We start from the raw sequence: 18,832 nt of genomic DNA, 5'->3' as shown, positions 1-18,832 counted from the left end.
TGTCTCAACACACATCCCCCTGTTCATACTGAGAATCCCCGGGGAAGGCCCAAGGCCCAGAGTGTGGAACACAACCAAGGGGAAAAGAGGAGGAGAGACGGTGCAGTGTGGGAGAGGAGGGAGGAGTCTGCTCATTCCCAGGGGAAGATCAGACAAAGTGCTTTAAGTGGTAGGTCCAGCAGTGAAACTGAAAACAAACAAAGGGAATAAATAAAGATTCAATCCAAGGGAACAAGCAACGGTCATTGGGCAGACATCACAACCGGCCCAAAATTATTCAATGGGCGAGCATCGATTGCTTATTGTGGGAAGTTCCACACTTCAACCATCCATTGAGTGAAGAAGTGTATCCTAACATCTCTCCTGAATGGCCTGGCTCTGATTTTAAGGTTATGTCCCCTCGTCCTAGACACCCCAAGCAGCAGAATAAATTTCTCTCTATCTAACCGAGCAATTGCTTTCAAATTCACACTAAATTCCCACAGGCTAGGTGGCGTATGGGTTAGATACAGAGTAAAGTTCCCTCTCCCATGCCGCAGGGCACACTTCGGTGTCCGTCCCAATCGTGCTGAGCAGCTTATCAATTAAAATTCAGCAGCAGTACGATCTGCCACTGCACTGAAAACTTTCCACCCGCAGCTCCTGATCAGTTTCAGGTTAAAGCTCCTTCTAAACTGTCCCATGAAGCACTCCCAGCAGGGAGCAGGGACAGCACGAATTAGGTACACAGTAAATCTGTGTCAGAGGAAACTGTACCCCAGTGAGAGTCAGTGCCAGAGGAAACTGTACCCCAGTGAGAGTCAGTGCCAGAGGAAACTGTACCCCATTGAGAGTCAGTGCCAGAGGAAACTGTACCCCATTGAGAGTCAGTGCCAGAGGAAACTGTACCCCAGTGAGAGTCAGTGCCAGAGAAAAAATGCAGCAGAGCCTGGTCTCCAGTCATCTTGGATCCCTTGCCACTGGACCAAGACCTTGCTCTGCCAAGCCCGTGTGGTAGCTATTGTGCAAGGGCCACCTCACGTTAAAAGAATTCATGCTATTAGCAATACATAACAACCCTCTTCCTCTGCAGTTATCAATCTATTGCAATTCCCCATCCTGTAGTTTCATTATATTACAATTCAAAATATCTTCAGTTATCAGCAACAAATGGCATCTATATCACGCCTTAAACGGAGTAAAATGTCCCAAGGCACTTCACAGCACTGTTAGCAAACAAACTTTGACACCCAGTCACGTAAGGAAATATTAGCACAGGTGACTGAAAGCTTGTTCAAAAGGCTAGGTATTAAGGAGCATTTTAAAGGTGGAGAGGTTTAGGGAGGAATTCCAGAGCTTATGGCCTCAGCAGCTGAAGGTATGGCCACCAATATTGGTGGGATGAAAATTGGGGCTGCTCAAGAGGCCAGAATTGGAGGAATGCAAAGATCTGAGGGTTGTCGCGCTGGAGGAGGTTACAGCAATAGGGAGGGGCAAGGTCCTGGACAGATTTCAAACCAAGGATGAGAATTTTAAAAGCGAGGCATTGATGGAGCAGGAGCCAATGTAGTTCAGCGAGCACAGGGGTGATGGGTGAACGGAAATTGGTACAAGTTGGGATGAGAGGGCTGAGGACGGATTGAGTAGAATAGGCCTATATTCTCTGGAGTTTAGAAGAACGGAAGGTGATATCATTGAAATATATAAAACTCTTAGAGAAATTGACAAGGGCTGGATAGTCGAGAGTTAGGGGTCCTAGTATTAGGATAACAGATCGGTCATTTAAGACTATGAGGAGGAGCTATTTCTTCACTCAGAGAGTTGTGAATCTTTAAAATTCTCTATCGAATAGAGATCTTACTGAATGGCGGAGTAGATGGGAGAGGCCGTATGGGCAACTCCTGCTGCTACTTCTTGTGTTCTTGAATAAGGATACAGGCAGGAGTGTTTTAGAAACAGAAATTTACAGCGCAGAAGGAGGCCATTTCGGACCATCATGTCCGCGCCGGCCGACAAAGAGCCGCACGGCCCTCGGTCAGCAGCCCTGAAGGTTACATATAAACCTATGAACAATGGCGGAAAGGTAAATAGCACCCAGCCTAACCAGCCCGCCGCACACAACTGCGACACCCCGAAACATTCTACACACCACCCTAACCATGTGATGTCCTGGGAGAGGCAAAAACCAGGTAAAAACCCAGGCCAATTTAGGGAAAAAAAATCTGGGAACATTTCTCTCCTACCCATCCAGGCGATCGAAACTAGTCCAGATCACCCTGGCCATATTCGATTCCCTGCAGCACTTACCATTATATCTGCGCCAGCCAATAAGAGGTGATCTAGTCTAATCCCAATTACCAGCTGTAGGTCTGTAACCCTGCAGGTTACGGCACTTTAAGTGCCCATCCAACCATCTCTTAAAAGTGGTGAGGGTTTCTGTATCCACCACTCTTCCAGGCAGCGAGTTCCAGATCCCCACAACCCTCTGCGTAAGGAAGTCCCCCGTCAAATCCCCTCTAAACCTTCCACCAACCACCTTAAAACTATGCCCCCTAAGTTTAAGCTTAAGTTTACGGAGAGTGCGAGGTGTGAGGCCGATCAGAGGCATGGATGAGGGTTTGAGCAGATGAGCTGAGGAAGGGGCAGAGACCGGCGATGTTATGGAGGCGGAAGTAAGCGGACTTGGTGATTGAGGGAATATGGGTTCGGAAGCTCATCTCGGGGTCAAGTACGACGCCAATCAATAAATTGCAACTCCCCATATCTGTGTTTCAGTATATTAGAATACTGCATATCTTGAGTGATCAATGCTTCAATATTAGTAGTTATCAATATAAAATAGTTATCAATATATTTTCTTATCATTCTAAATGTTCATGAATGAATAATTAATTCTGTGGGTGATAGGCCGTGCTGGTCTTTCAGATGGGTCTGTGCACCATGATCAGTGAATTGACGATGTGCTTCCGGTTCAATCTTTCCATTGGCTTTCTCACCAGATGGGAAATATTTGAACATTGAGATCTGATGGTGTCGGTGTGAGTTCAGCCGCACCTAATGTACAGAGACCGGTCCATCTGCTGGGCTCTGCCTCAAACTGGAGTCACCTCTTAGATCAAAGCCCTTTACTCTAAAACACACACAAGATTCACTGTGACTGTGTTTAGAGACAGAAACTGATCTCACTTCACATCCCATTGCACGGCCTCATGCTGGATAATTGTACTCGGTGGTTAGTCTCTCCTGGTCTCATTTCCTGTCTTACCTTGTAATCTGTGTGTACTGTCTACAGGATCAGTGTATATCTGAGTAAATGGCACTTTCTCTTACCTTTCTCCCCAGTCGATCTATTGAAGCGCTTTCAATCGGAAGGGGCTCACTGGTTTGTGCTCTCACAATCCTGTGCTGGTTCACCTGCTGTTGTTCCTCAGTCCACAATCCCTGTTTCCTTCCAGCTGTGGAACTTTCTCAATCACTCCGCCATTCACCGGGAGATCTAATTATCACAGGGCAGAAAATTAGAAGATTAATGTTGTGAAGTGGAATGTAATGTAAAGTGTTTTTCCAAAGTTTCAGAAAAGTATATGTCCAGTATTTCTGTTTGATTTTATCTTTTCCTCAGATCTCTGTCCCGCCCATCTGGACTTACAGAAAATCACCAGAATTCTCCCCGGGTTACACACTGTCTGATCTCACTGGGCCCCCGGGTTACACATTGTCTTATCTCACTGGGCCCCCGGGTTACACGCTGTCTGATCTCACTGGGCCCCCGGGTTACACACTGTCTTATCTCACTGGGCCCCCGGGTTACACGCTGTCTGATCTCACTGGGCCCCCGGGTTACACGCTGTCTGATCTCACTGGGCCCCCGGGTTACACGCTGTCTGATCTCACTGGGCCCCCGGGTTACACGCTGTCTGATATCACTGGGCCCCCGGGTTACACGCTGTCTGATCTCACTGGGCCCCCGTGTTACACGCTGTTTGATCTCACTGGGCCCCCGTGTTACACACTGTCTGATCTCACCGGGCCCCCGTGTTACACACTGTCTGATCTCACTGGGCCCCCGGGGTTACACACTGTCTGATCTCACCGGGCCCCCGGGTTACACACTGTCTGATCTCACTGGGCCCCCGGGTTACACACTGTCTGATCTCACTGGGCCCCCGGGTTACACACTGTCTGATCTCACTGGGCCCCCGGGTTACACACTGTCTGATCTCACTGGGCCCCAGACGAGGAGCCGAGGGGAGCGGGAGAGAGACGACGACAGGAGTCCCTCAGCTTTCGCAGGAACCGCCCGCCCCTCCCTCCCCAGTCATTCTGGGGATGTGCCTGTGTCAGTCTGTGTGCGCGTGTCCGTCTCTCTCGCCTTCACCCCCATTCCATGTCTCATCTCCCCCCTGGGACACTCTCCCTCGGCCCCCTCTCCCCCCGGGACACTCTCCCTCGGCCCCCTCTCCCCCCCGGGACACTCTCCCTCGGCCCCCTCTCCCCCCTGTGCCGCTCAGCTCCGCTCACTTTCCGCCATCTTGTTTACCTTCATAAATGGCAGGACTCCGGGGATCCCGGACATGCGTAGTGCCGCCTCACAGCGCGCTCGGGGAGGCGTTGTCCGCCCTGCAATTGGCTGATTGACCTGATTGACAGGCCGCCCACCAATCGCGGCCCTGTATCTGCCATTTACCTCGCCCACTCCCACAGTCGGAGGCGGCCCGCCGGGTGACGTGTCTGCGATTCGAATTCGCGCCGCCGTTCAGTCTGCGCCAGTGACGTCACCAATCCGGCAGCGCGCTGCGTGACGTCAACAACACGACAAGAAGGGGTGTGTGACGTCAAAACCCCAGCAACGCAAGGTGTGTGACATCAGTAACCTGGCAACGCAATCTCTGTGACGTCATGTAGCCTGGCAGGGAGGGCACTGAGCCCACAGGATGGGTATACCGAGCCTGGCACCAGGGGAGGGCACCGCCCCACAGGATGGGCGTATACCAAGCCTAGCACCAGGGGAGGGCACCGACCCCACAGGATGGGTATACTGAGCCTGGCACCAGGGGAGGGCACCGACCCCACAGGATGGACGTATACCGAGCCTAGCACCAGGGGAGGGCACCGACCCCGGTGGCCGTGTACACAGCCTGGCACCAGGGGAGGGCACCGCCCCACAGGATGGCCGAGTTATGAGCCTGGCACCGGGGGGGCAGGGAGAGGAGGGCACAAACCCCACAGGATAGCCAAGTACCGAGCCTGGCACCAGGGGTAGGGAGGGCACCAGGAAAACCATTGGCGGGTTTTACCATCAGTGACAGGCCCAGATTACCCAGGTGTATCGGCGTTGCATGGCCCATGGGACAGGAACAAGAAGGAGAGAATGATCTGAAGTTCTATCCTGTACTTACAGTGATGACTTTTGTAAACTCCTTTTAAAGAATATTAGGAGAAGATTAGCACACGGGAACCTCAAACCCAAAGATCACGTCCCTATCTGCCAGAGTCAGTCGATTCGTCAAGGGCTGATTATCATCGGCCTTTTACATAAGAACACAAGAAATAGGAGCAGGAGTAGGCCGTACAGCCCCTGGAGCCTGCTCCGCCATTTAATACAATCATGGCTGATCTGATTATAGACTCAGGTCCACTTTCCTGCCCGCTCCCCATAACCCCTTAATCCCTTATCGGTTAAGAAACTGTCCACCTCTGCTTTAAGTTTATTCAATGTCCCAGCTTCCACAGTTCTCTGAGGCAGCGAATTCCACAGATTTACAACCCTCTGAGAGAAGCAATTTCTCATCTCAGTTTTAAATGGGCGGCCCCTTATTCTAAGATTATGCCCCCAAGTTCTAGTCTCCCCCATCAGTAGAAACATCCTCTCTGCATCCACCTTGTCAAGCCCCCTCATAATCTTATATGTTTCGATAAGATCGCCTCTCATTCTTCTGAATTCCAATGAGTAGAGGCCCATTCTATTGAACCTTTCCTCAGAAGTCAACTCCCTCATCTCCGGAATCAACCTAGTGAACCTTCTCTGAACTGCCTCCAAAGCAACTATATCCTTTCGTAAATATGGAAACCAAGGCAGTATTCCAGGTGTGGCCTCACCAATACCCTGTACAACTGTAGCAAGACTTCAATGCTTTTATACTCCATCTCCTTTGCAATAAAGGCCAAGATACCATTGGCCTTCCTGATCACTTGCTGTACCTGCATACTAACCTTTTGTGTTTCATGCATAAATACCCCCAGGTCCTGCTGTACTGCAGCACTTTGCAATTTTTCTCCATTTAAATAATAACTTGCTCTTTGATTTATTTGCCAAAGTGCATGACCTCACACTTCCAACATTACACTCCATCTGCCAAATTTTTGCCCACTCACTTAGCCTGTCTATGCCATTTTGCAGGTTTATTGTGTCTTCCTCACACATTGCTTTTTATCCCATCTTTGCATCGTCAGCAAACTTGGCTACGTTACACTCGGATATGATGTAATTGGCATCACGGAGACATGGCTCCAGGGTGACCAAGGCTGGGAACTCAATATACAGGGGTATTCATTACTATACCTGGGTGTGTGCTGTGGAGATCCGAGATGAACGTCTCCCTGCTCTTTTTTGATAGCGCTACGCGGTTACCCCACAACAGGCAGTCTGCCTGAATGGACAGCTCGTCCTTTCGCCGCTGGAATGGCTTGATTGGCTCTTGCATTTCAATGGGGATGCTGGCCCAGCTCCCATGCAGTATACAGTTTTTTTACTGGGGACAGCAGAGATTCTTGGCTGGTCCAAGTCCTAATCTGGCGGCCGTGACAGGTGATTTATCATTTTCAAACGCTTCTATGACCATGAACAAGTCTGCGGGCTGCGCCACCATCAACAAGTTTGCAGGGTGTCCCAGGGTGTGTGTCAGTATTTAGAGGGGTTCCCTGGGTGTGTGTCGATTTTTACAGGGTGTCCCCGGGAATGTGTCAGTGTTTACAGCGGGTACGTAGGAGTGTGTCTGTATTTCCAGAGGGTCGCCGGGAGTGTGTCAGTGTTTACAGGGGGTCCCCGGGAGTATCTCAATATTTACAAGGGGTCCCCAGGGAATATGTCAGAATGTACAGGAGGTGTCCCCAGGATTGTGTCTGTATTTACAGGGAATGTGTCAGTATCTACAGGGGTTGTCCCAGGGAGTGTGTCAGTATCTACAGGAGGTCCCCGGGAGTGTCTCAGTGTTGACAGAGGATCCCCAGGTGTGTGTCAGTATTTACAGGGACCCCCGCTAGTGTATCGGTGTTTACAGGGGGAGCCCTGGGGGTTGTCAGTATTTACCGCGAATTCCCGAGAGTGTGTCAATTTTTACAGGGGTCCCCGGGAGTGTCTCAGTGTTTACAAGGGGTCCCCGGGAGTGTGTCAGCATGTACGGGGGTGTCAGTATTTACAGGGGGTCCCCGGGTGTGTGTCAGTATTTACAGGGGTCCCCGGGAGTGTCTCAGTGTTTACAGGGGGTCCCCGGGAGTGTGTCAGCATGTACGGGGGTGTCAGTATTTACAAGGGATCGCTGTGAATCTGGCAGTGTTTACAGGGGTCCCTGAGAGTGTGGAAGTATTTACAGCGGATCCCTGGGGAATATGTCAGTATATACAAGGGGAGTCCACAGGAATGTGTCTGTATTTACAGCGGATCCCCAGGGAATGTGTCAGTATCTACAGGGGTTGTCCCAGGGAGTGTGTCAGCATGTACGGGGGTGTCTGTATTTACAGGGGGTCCCCGGGAGCGCGTCCGTGTTTACAGGGGGTACCCGGGAGTGTGTCAGTATTTACAGGGACCCCCGACAGTGTGTTGGTGTTTACAGGAGGTCGCTTGGAGTGTGTCAGGTTTTACAGGGGTCTCCGGGAGTGTGTCAGCATGTTCAGGGGTATCTGTATTTACAGGGGATCCCCGGGAGTTTGTCTGTATTTACAGGGGGTCCCCGGGAGTGTGTCGGTTTTTACTGGGAGTTCTCGGTAGTGTGTCAGTGTTTACAGCGGGTACCCAGGGGTGTGTCAGTAATAACAGGGGGTCCACAGGAGTGTGCCCGTATTTGCAGTGGATCCCCAGGGAATATTCAGTATGTACAGGGGGTGTCCCCAGGACTGTGTCTGTATTTACTGGGGATCCCCAAGGAGTGTGTCAGTATTTACAGGGGATCCCCGGGAGTTTATCTGTATTAACAGGGGATCCCCTGGTGTGTGTCAGTATTTACAGTGAGTCCCCGGGGAATATGTCAGTGTGTACAGGGGATGTCCCAGGACTGTGTCGGTATTTACAAGGGATCCCCAGGGTATGTGTCAGTATCTATAGGGGGTGTCTCAGGGAGTGTGTCAGTATTTACAGAGGATTACCAGGAATGTGTCTATATTTACAGTGGGTCCCTGTGAGTGTGTCAGTGTTTACAGTGGGTCCCCGCGGTATGTGTCAGTATCTATAGGGGGTGTCCCAGGGAGTGTGTCACTTTTTACAGGGCATCCCCGGGTGTGTGTCAGTATGTACAGGGGGTGTCGCCAGGAGTGTGTCTGTATTTAAAGGGTGTCCTCTGGAGTTTGTATTTACAGGGTGTCCCCGGGGGTGTGCCCGTATTTACAAGGACCCCCGATAGTGTGTCGGTATTTACAGGTAGCTGCCAGGACTGTGTCAGTGTTTACAGGGTGTCCCCTGGCGTGTGTCAGTGTTCACAGGGGGTCTCCGGGGGTGTGTGTCAGTGTTTACAGGGAGTCACCGGCAGTGTCTCAGTGTTGACAGGGGGTCCCCAGGGGTGTGTCAGTATTTACAGGGACCCCCGCTAATGTGTCGGTGTTTACAGGCGGTCCCTGGGAGTTGTCAGTATTTACCGAGAGTTCCCAGGAGTGTATCAGTATTTACAGGGGGTCGGCGGGAGTGTGTCAGCATGTATGGGGATGTCTGTATTGACAGGGGGTCCCCGGGTGAGTGTCAGTATTTAGAGGGGGTCCCTGGGTGTGTGTCGATTTTTACAGGGAATCCCCGGGAATGTGTCAGTGTTTACAGCGGGTTCCCAGGAGTGTGTCTGTATTTACACGGGGTGACTGGGATTGTGTCAGTGTTTACAGGGGGTCCCCAGGAGTGTATCTGTATTTACAGTTGGTCTCCAGGAGTGTCAGTGTTTACAAGGCATCATCGGGGAGTGTGTCAGTACTGACAGGGGGTCCCCGGGAGTGTGTCAGCATGTACAGGGGGTCTCTGTATTTACGGGGGATCCCCAGGAGTATGTCGGTATTAATGGGAGTTCCCGGGAGTGTATCAGTGTTTACAGCGGGGTCCCTGCGGGTGTGTCGGTGTTTACAAGGGGTCCCCAGGTGTGTGTCTGTATTTATAGAAGGTCCCCGGGAGTGTGTCAGTGTTTTCAGGGGGTATCCAGAAGTGTATCGGTATTTAAAGGTAGTCCCCTGGAGCGTGTCAGTATTTACAGGGGGCCCCAGGAATGTGTCTGTATTTACAGGGCGTCCACAGGAGTGTCTGTGTTTACAGGGTGTCCCCGGGGAGTGTGTAAGTATCACAGGGGGTCCCGGGAGTGTGTCAGTATTTCCATGGAGTCCTTGTGGAATGTGTCGATATTTACAGTAGGTCCCTGGGGAGTGTGTGGTTATTTACTTACTTGGTGACTGAGGTGAACTCGCCCCAGATATTGGGGGAACCCTCTGCTGGCTGTGAGCCCGGGCTGGGCCCAAGGACACGGGAGTGACATCTAGCCTGACATTTGTAAAAGATCGGACAGAGACTGGTGTCACAGAGGAGTCAGCAATAAATGTCTTCCTTCAACTAACCCTAGTATTCTCCAATAATGTCCCAAGATCTCCTCCTTTTTGAGGCAATGACCCCCACAGTGGGATGTAAGGGTTTTGTTGATGAGCTATTCGCCCGTGAGGGGCTTCACAACCAATCCTAAACATTGCCTCTCCCGCGCACAGGCTCTACGCACATGCTCCATACATGCTTACCCCCTCACAAGGGTCATATAATCATAGAAATTTACAACACCAAAGTAATTCATTTCGGCCCATCGTGTCCACGCCAGCCGACAAAGAGCTATCCAGCTAAATCCCGTTTTTCAGCCCTTGGTCCGTAGCCCTGTAGGTTACGGCACTTCAAGTGCACATCCAAGTACTTTTTAAATGTGGTGAGGGTTTCTGCCTCGATCACCTTTTCAGGCAGTGAGTTCCAGACCCCCACAACCCTCTGGGTGAAGAAATTTCCCCTCAAATCCCCTCTAACCCTCCTACCAATTACTTTAAATCTATGCCGAATGGTTGTTGACCCTCTTCTGAGGGAAATAGGTCCATCCTATTCACTCTATCTAGGCCCCTCTTAATTTTAGACACCTCAGAAAAGTTTCCCCTCAGCCTCCTCTGTTCCAAAGAAAACAAACCCAGCCTATCCAACCGCTCCTCATAGTTAAAATTCTCTAGTCCAGGCAACATCCTCATAAATCCCCTCCGTACCCTCTCTCTAGTGCAATCACATCTTTCCTGTAATGTGGTGACCAGAACTGATCGCAGTATTCTAGCTGTGGCCTAACAAGTGTTTTGTACAGTTCAAGCATAACCTCCCTGCTCTTGAACTCTTGGGCCATTGGACAGCGAGTAGGAGCAGTGATTCCGGTTGATTTGCAAACCCCACCACCCCCAGCCCAGCCCCGGGACATCAAGCTCCAATCATGTCTCTATTCCTGCACACCGGTCGAGATCAGGTTAACTCAGACAGGGCCAGGGATGGGGGCTGGGCCTTCCCTGCGAGCGCTGTGTGGACAGGTCCCACGTGTATCCCACCTTCCCCTCCACCAGTACCTGCGTTGCTGTCTTGTTGGGCTGGGGGCAGGGGTTGGGGTCAGGGTGGTGACCTTCCTGCCGGGCGAAGGCAGGAGTGGGACGCGACCTCCGGTTCCTCCTGTAGCCCGCGGCCTCGATATGTCCCACTTTTTAATGTTCTGGAACGCCAGCAATAGAATGATCCCGCAATCAGAGCGCGCCCTCAGCTCCATTTACCCGCCCTCCTGTAACATTTCACAGAAACAGGCCATTCGGCCCAACCGGTCTCTGCTAATTGCAGCCTTCTGCCCTTAACCCAGCACAGCCCAGGGGTGAATGTGTGAGGCCTCCCCAGGTCGGTCAGCTCCATGCTATACTGGGCAGCGGGGGGGCGGGAACTGAAGGGGGTGGTATTAACAACAAGGGGTTGTTGCATTTCGGTCATCAAACTGTGGCCCCGCCCACCACCAGCGGGACCCACAGAACCGCCTCTCTCCCGCTCGCGGTCCCCGGGGCCTTCGCTCCGACCTGGTCCGCGCGGCCCAGACTCGCCGTCGCTCTTGGCAAATCCACTTCCGGCGTCCGTGCGTCACTTCCGGTCAGCGGCTGGCTGCCCTTATGTGTTTCCCCTGGCAACTGGGGAGAGAACTTTAAAAACAGCGATTAATTCATGAAAGGTTCGCAGCAGTCTGTTTATTTTTATGATATGATTCTCCGCTTTATCATTTTATTATAAAACAAACAAATGCCAGGTTGTTTTATATATTTTAAAAATCGCGCACTGGGGCCCTCCCGCCGCATTTCTGTGACATCACAACGTCATTGCCCTGGGGGAGCCCAGTGCGCAGGCGTGGGCTGTATGTGGAGCATGCGCAGTGTGTCATTGTTCAGAGCGGACGCGGGCTGTGAGCGGGCGGAGGCCGGACACACAGTTTGGAATTCAACGTGAATCTGCGGGGCGCAGGGGAGTAACGTACTCGACAGGTGGGCTTCATAAACACCTGGTGTAGGTCGTTAACCCGGACTAAGGAACAACAGGTCTTGAGTTTGCAACTCCCGGGCGTTTTCGCGGTAACAGGCCCAGGCTGACGGTCGCCATCTTTGTAAAGCATACCTAGAGGTTAGTGCGCCAGCATCGTGCTTCATCGAGCAGTAGAGCGCATGCGTGGCCATCTTTGTGACAGAACAATGTGTGGGCGGGGCTTCAGGGTCCCAGTGAACCCAGCCAGAGTCAGCACCTTCAGGGGAGGAGAGGGAGGGGAACCAGTGAGTGTAGAACTGAACCCAGCCAGAGTCAGCACCTTCAGGAGATGAGTGGGAGGCAACCAGTGAGTGTAGAACTGAACCCAGCCAGAGTCAGCACCTTCAGGGGAGGGGAACCAGTGAGTGTAGAACTGAACCCAGACAGAGTCAGCACCTTCAGGAGAAGAGAGTGAGGGGAACCAGTGAGTGTAGAACTGAACCCAGCCAGAGTCAGCACCTCCAGGGGAGGAGAGGGAGGGGAACCAGTGAGTGTAGAACTGAACCCAGCCAGAGTCAGCACCTCCAGGAGATGAGTGGGAGGGAACCAGTGAGTGTAGAACTGAACCCTGCCAGAGTCAGCACCTCCAGGGGAGGAGAGGGAGGGGAACCAGTGAGTGTAGAACTGAACCCAGCCAGAGTCAGCACCTCCAGGAGATGAGTGGGAGGGAACCAGTGAGTGTAGAACTGAACCCAGCCAGAGTCAGCACCTCCAGGGGAGGAGAGTGAGGGGAACCAGTGAGTGTAGAACTGAACCCAGCCAGAGTCAGCACCTCCAGGAGATGAGTGGGAGGGAACCAGTGAGTGTAGAACTGAACCCAGCCAGAGTCAGCACCTTCAGGGGAGGGGAACCAGTGAGTGTAGAACTGAACCCAGACAGAGTCAGCACCTTCAGGAGAAGAGAGTGAGGGGAACCAGTGAGTGTAGAACTGAACTCAGCCAGAGTCAGCACCTCCAGGAGATGAGTGGGAGGGAACCAGTGAGTGTAGAACTGAACCCAGCCAGATTTCAGGACAGGGATTTATGTGATGGGGATTTACAGCTTTGGAGGAACGAGAGAGGAAAGAATGCTCCATAGAATCAGTACTTGCAGTAATGATTTTTGTAAACTCCTTTTGCAGGGTATGAGAACGGGTAGATTTGCAGACCTGAAAATTAAAACAAACATCACATCAAGATCTGAGAGAGTCACTCGATTCAACAGGACCTAAATATCATCGGCTTTTGCATGTGGAAGGAGAAATGTTTGTCTGTTCTGTCTGTGGGAAAAGATTTCAAATATCAGTGTGACTGGAAAAGCATCGAGACGCACACACCCGAGTGAGAGTGTTCCAGTGCACTGCCTGTGGAAAGAGCTTTAACCAGTTATACAGCCTGAAAAAACATTGCACCATTCATAGTGGGGAGAAACCGTACACGTGTTCTGTGTGTGGACGAGGCTTCAACTGATTGTTCAACCTGGAGAGACACAAGGACACCAGCACCATGGAGAATCCGTGGAAATGTGGGGACTGTGGGAAGGGATTCAATTATCCATCTGAGCTGGAAATTCATCGCCGCAGTCACACCGGGGAGAGACCTTTCATCTGCTCCATGTGTGGGAGGGGATTCACTCAGTCATCCAGCTTGGTGAGACACCAGCGAGTTCACACTGGGGAGAGGCCGTTCACCTGCTCTGAGTGTGGGAAGAGATTCACTCAGTCATCCACCCTGCTGAAACACCAGTATGTTCACAGTGGGGAGCACCTGTTCACCTGCTCCGTGTGTGGGAAGGGATTCACTATCGTATCCGACCTGCTGAGACACCAGCGAGTTCATACTGGGGAGAGGCCATTCACCTGCTCTGAGTGTGGGAAGCGATTCACTCAGTCATCCCACCTGCTGCTACACCAGCGAGTTCAAAAGTTACTGCAGGGTTTGGATTCTGCTGTTACCCCAGACTGAATCATTCTGACAGTTTCTTTCTGCTGATATTGATTCCCCCTATAACTGGGCTGGAGTTTAATATTTTGGATATTGGACCAATTAATCAATGGGAAAAGGGTCAGATAAAAATAACGTTGATTGTGTTTGCATCCATACTTCACTGTTTAAAGGCATTTCTTCAAATACTGAAAGCTGCAACAAATTGAGCTGAACTTTGTTGAATCATTGAGAAAACCATTGAATCTGCAGGTTGGTTTTGGATTTCTCTGGGATAGAGCTGGACATGATGTGCATTGAAATACCGCCGGTGTCCAGTAGATGACGCTGTCCCTCCAATTAACTCCGACTGAGGGGTGCGTGACTGCCCCCTAGAGCAGGAGGAATGTGGGCAGCTCAGGGTCAGACATTGCACATAATGTCCCCTCTCTGGATTATTTTTACTCCAGACAGGGATGTACAATTGCTGAAGTTCATCCATGTGATCTTTAAATGTTTGCCATTGCTTAACCACTGTCAACCCTTTAAGTATCCTCTGCCAGTACATCTCTGCCTAGAGTAAAAATAAAACAGGGAAGGTGGCTCAACCGTGGCTAACAAGGGAAATTAAGGATAGCGTTAGATCCAAGGAAGAGACATATAAATTGGCCAGAAAAAGCAGCAAACCAGAGGACTGGGAGAAATTTAGAATTCAACAGAGGAGGACAAAGGGTTTAATTAGGAGGGGGGAAAATAGAGTACGAGAGAAAGCTTGCTTGGAACATAAAAACTGACTGCAAAAGCTTCTATAGATATGTGAAGAGAAAAAGATTAGTGAAGACAAACGTAGGTCCCTTGCAGTCGGACTGAGGTGAATTTATAATGGGGAACAAAGAAATGGCAGACCAATTGAACAAATACTTTGGTTCTGTCTTCACGAAGGAAGACACAAATAACCTTCCGGATGTACTAGGGGACCGAGGGTCTCGTGAGAAGGAGGAATTGAAGGCTATCCTAATTAGGTGGGAAATTGTGTTTGGGAAATTGATGGGATTGAAGGCTGATAAATCCCCGGGGCCTGATTGTCTGCATCCCAGAGTACTTAAGTAAGTGGCCCCAGAAATAGCGGATGCATTGGTGATCATTTTCCAACAGTCTATCGCCTCTGGATCAGTTCCTATGGACTGGAGGGTAGCTAATGTAACACCACTTTTTTAAAAAGGAGGGAGAGAGAAAACAGGCAATTATAGACGGGTTAGTCTGACATCAGTAGTGGGGAAAATGTTGGAATCAATTACTAAGGATGAAATAGCAGTGCATTTGGAAAGCAGTGACAGGATCGGTCCAAGTCAGCATGGATTTATGAAAAGGAAATCATGCTTGACAAATCTTCTGGAATTTTTTGAGGATGTAACTAGTGGAGTGGACAAGGGAGAACCAGTGGATGTGGTGTATTTGGACTTTCAAAAGGCCTTTGACAAGGTCTCGCATAAGAGATTGGTGTGCAAAATCAAAGCACATGGTATTGGGGGTAACGTACTGACGTGAATAGTGAATTGGTTGGCAGACGGGAACCAGAGAGTAGGGATAAACTGGTCCTTTTCGGAATGTGAGGCAGTGACTAGCGGAGTGCCACAGGGCTCAGTGCTGGGACCTAAGCTCTTTACAGTATACATCAGTGATTTGGATGAAAGAATTGAGTGTAATATCTCCAAGTTTGCAGATGACACTAAACTGGGTAGCTGTGTGGAGGATGCTAAGAGGCTGCAGGGTGACTTGGACAGGTTAGGTGAGTGGGCAAATGCATGGCAGATGCAGTATAATGTGGATAAATGTAAGGTTATCCACTTTGGTGGCAAAAACACAAAGGCAGAATATTATCTGAATGGTGGCAGATTAGGAAAAGGGGAGGTGCAACGAGACCTGGGTGTCATGGTTCATCAGTCATTGAAAGTTGGCATGCAGGTACAGCAGGCGGTGAAAGCGGCAAATGGTGTGTGAGCCTTCATAGCTATCGGATTTGAGTATAGGAGCAGGGAGGTCTTACTGCAATTGTACAGAGCCTTGGTGAGGCCTCACCTGGAATATTGTGTTCAGTTTTGGTCTCCTAATCTGAGGAAGGACATTCTTGCTATTGAGGGAGTGCAGCGAAGGTTCACCAGACTAATTCCAGGGATGGCTGGACTGACATATGAGGAGAGACTGGATCAACTGAGCCTTTATACACTGGAGTTTAGAAGGATGAGAGGGGATCTCATAGAAACGTATAAGATTCTGACGGGACAGGTTAGATGCGGGAAGAATGTTCTCGATTTTGGTGAAGTCCAGAACCAGGGGACACAGTCTTCGGATAGAGAGTAGGCCATTTCGGTCTGAGATGAGGAGAAACTTCACTCAGAGAGTTGTTAATCTGTGGAATTCCCTGCCGCAGAGTGGATAGTATTGGACTAATTGAGTCAGACTTTAGTGAAGTGGATAGGCTGGTACTCAATATTGAGGGCGAGTCACTGGCGAGCTGTGACGGGGATTTTTGCAACAGGTACAGGGTCAGCAAGAAACAGAAATAAGTGCTGGAGGAAACAGAGCACATAATATAATGGAGGATGCACTGAAAGCAGGAAGAACACTTGTAAAGACACTGAGAAAGGCAGAACAATGTGCTGATATAGGAACAGGAGTCGGCCATTCAGACCCTTGAGACTGTTGAACCAGTCAATTAGATCAATGACTAACTCCGAATGCAGAAGACCAAATCATAGAGGAAGAAGTAGTTCAGAAGCCTGAGAACACGGTTAGGACAAAGCTGCAGTTGGTGAGCTGCAGTGAGGTGGGTGGTGATGAGTGTGGTAATGATGATGAGTTGGTTACCCAGGGATAGGGTCTGTGCACATTGAAGATAAATGACAAAAGGTACTGGAGCAGCAGGAGGGGCTAAATGACAATGTAACAAATCCTGTAAGAGCTCTGAACCCTCCCATGCAAGGATGGCCGAGAAAATCAAGGCAATTCCCTGTGTTATACTTCCTGTTCTGGGTGAAAAAGATGTTTGTAAAACAAGTCGCAAATATGAATAACTGTCAGTCAACTTGTGGCTAAAATAATACTGGGACTTTGAAAAGTAAATGGTGGTGTTCTTGTGACAATAAATGGGAGAGAGATGACCAAATAAAAACAATGGAATTGGTCAGGAACATTGGAAGTAGCTGTAAGAAGCATTTACATTGGAGGAGGGAGGTGGCCAGGAGGAAAGGTGATCCACATGATATTGATTACAGAGTGGAATCTAGACAGCAGGTGGGTGATATACAAGAACCAGGTAACATTAACAAGGGTAAACTTGGGGCCAAAAGATGGAACATCGACAGTAAGCTGTATAGACGTGAATGCTGAATGCATTCGGAATCAGCAATTCCAAAACACGAGGTTACTGCAGCACTCGGGAACTCCAGTGTTGTGGGAATATTATAAATATGGCTGACTGCAGAGGATGGTGCACAGGGACAGGAGGAGCCTGTTCCACCATTCAGTTAGATCTGTACCTCAACTGCATTTACCCACTTCTGCTCCATATCCCTTGATGCCCTTAACCAACACAAATATACCCATCTCAGTCTGGAAAATGGTGAATTGTTTGATCCTTGCATTCAGTCTCTTAAGGGAGAGTGTTCCAGATTGCCACAAACCCGTGAATGAATTTTTAAAAAAGTATTCAGGCACAGCAGAGTGGACAGCAGGGATATGATGTGGGCCTGGATGTCAAAGACACCGAGGAGATTAAAGCTGTTGATCCTGTGAAAGAGGTGTCCAATTTATTCCCACACCCAATCCTTTCCCCATAACCCTGCAAATTAGTTCTCTCCAGCTACATGTCCCATTGCCCTTTGAACGTCCCGATGGAATCTGCTTCCACCGCCCTTTCAGGTTCCAAATCTGAAAACATATCTCCACATTTCCCCTCTAATTCTCTTGCCAATTATTTTAGATCTGTGACCTCTGGCTCCCGATCCGGTTGCCAGAAGAAAGGTTTCTCCCGTTTGCTCAATCAAACCCCCTCAGAATTTTGAATACCTCCGTTAGGTGTCCCCTTGACCTTTGCTGCTCCAAGGAGAACAATCCCAGCTTCTGCTATCTCTCCACTTTACTGAAGTCCCTCATTCCTACTCTCATCCTAATAAACCTCCTTCTTACTCTCTCCAAGATCTTGACATTCTTCAAGTGTGATTCCTAGAATTCTACACAATACTCCAGCTGAGGCCTAACCAGTGATTTGTAAAGGTTCAGCATGACTTCCTTGTATTGAATTCAATGCCCCTGTTTATAAAGCCAAGTATCCCACAAGCTTTCTTCACTGTCTTATCAACTTGCCCTGCCACCTTCAAAGATTTGTGAACATTTACCCCAGTTCATTCTGTTCTTGTGCAACCCACAAAATAGCACCATTTAGATTATACTACCTCTCCATGTTGTTCTTCCCAAAGTGCATCACCTCACACTCAGCCACGTTAAACTGTACCTGCCATGTGTCTGCCCATTTCTCCAGTCTATGTACTCCTGAAGTCTGCTTCTATCCTGCTCACTATTCACTACGTTGCCAAGCTTAGTATCATCTGCAAACTTCAGAATTGTACTTTCTATCCCCAAGTTCAGGTTATTTATCTACAACAAGGAAAGCTTATCATGAATTGTCTCGGGGGTTCTCAGATTTTTCTCCATTCTGAATAAAATATCATCTTTTTCCTCATTCAGTTCTTTGACCAAATTCTGTTTATTTTCATCCAAAATATTGCGCAATGTAGAAAATTCAGAGTCGATGATGTTCTTCGATTGATTCGACTGTTCCTGTGAAGACAAAAAAAGTTTGTTAAAAAAGAAAGCAAAACTATCGCAGGTCACCAGCACCATTGATCACAATGCTTAATAAACATCAAGCCACGCTGCTGAAAATGCACAGGGATAGAGTTCTGTTAGCCAGGCATGGGATACATAACACGCTAACTGTACAGGCACAGCCCACATCGGCCCACTGAGAATTCACCGTCATTTCAGAGATGTTCTCTTGCTGCTCAAACTCAAAATCGTTAAAAGAGGTTTTCTTCTGCCTCAGAGAATGTAGGATTGTCTTCATTTTCTCCTGGGATTGAAACTCCGAGAT

General features: G+C 49.5%; 2 protein-coding genes across 8 annotated transcripts in view; one reads left to right on the top strand and one right to left on the bottom strand.

Annotated features, from left to right (window-relative positions):
• Positions 1-11,461, bottom strand: part of LOC139249442 (zinc finger protein ZFP2-like) — a 46,178-nt gene extending 34,717 nt beyond the window's left edge. Inside the window, exons 1-2 of one of the 6 annotated variants that reach the window (XM_070872406.1) lie at positions 11,287-11,461; positions 3,310-3,475 (exon numbers count right to left, since the gene is read on the bottom strand). The gene's annotated coding sequence lies outside the window, so the exon portion shown is untranslated. The other 5 variants (XM_070872403.1, XM_070872407.1, XM_070872404.1 and 2 more) reach the window with 5 other exon arrangements.
• Positions 11,462-11,646: 185 nt separating this feature from the next.
• On the top strand, positions 11,647-18,400 carry LOC139249449 (zinc finger protein 664-like). 2 transcript variants are annotated; one of them, XM_070872425.1, is made up of 2 exons: positions 11,647-11,742; positions 12,900-18,400. In XM_070872425.1, the coding sequence occupies exon 2, from the start codon at positions 13,264-13,266 to the stop codon at positions 13,720-13,722; it is 459 nt and encodes a 152-aa protein (XP_070728526.1). In that variant the 5' UTR covers positions 11,647-11,742; positions 12,900-13,263; the 3' UTR covers positions 13,723-18,400. The 2 variants fall into 2 exon arrangements, with proteins under 2 accessions (XP_070728526.1, XP_070728525.1); XM_070872424.1 differs by having other exon boundaries at positions 11,647-11,878.
• Positions 18,401-18,832: the final 432 nt, after the last annotated feature.

This window comes from Pristiophorus japonicus, unplaced genomic scaffold (genome assembly GCF_044704955.1).
Source record: "Pristiophorus japonicus isolate sPriJap1 unplaced genomic scaffold, sPriJap1.hap1 HAP1_SCAFFOLD_313, whole genome shotgun sequence".
Lineage (NCBI taxonomy): Eukaryota > Metazoa > Chordata > Chondrichthyes > Pristiophoridae > Pristiophorus > Pristiophorus japonicus.
This window is presented reverse-complemented; position numbering and strand designations above follow the sequence as displayed.

Coding starts and splice junctions, on each gene's coding strand:
- LOC139249449 (XM_070872425.1), top strand. CDS start 13,264: ATGGAGAATCCGTGGAAATGTGGGGACTGTGGGAAGGGATTCAATTAT.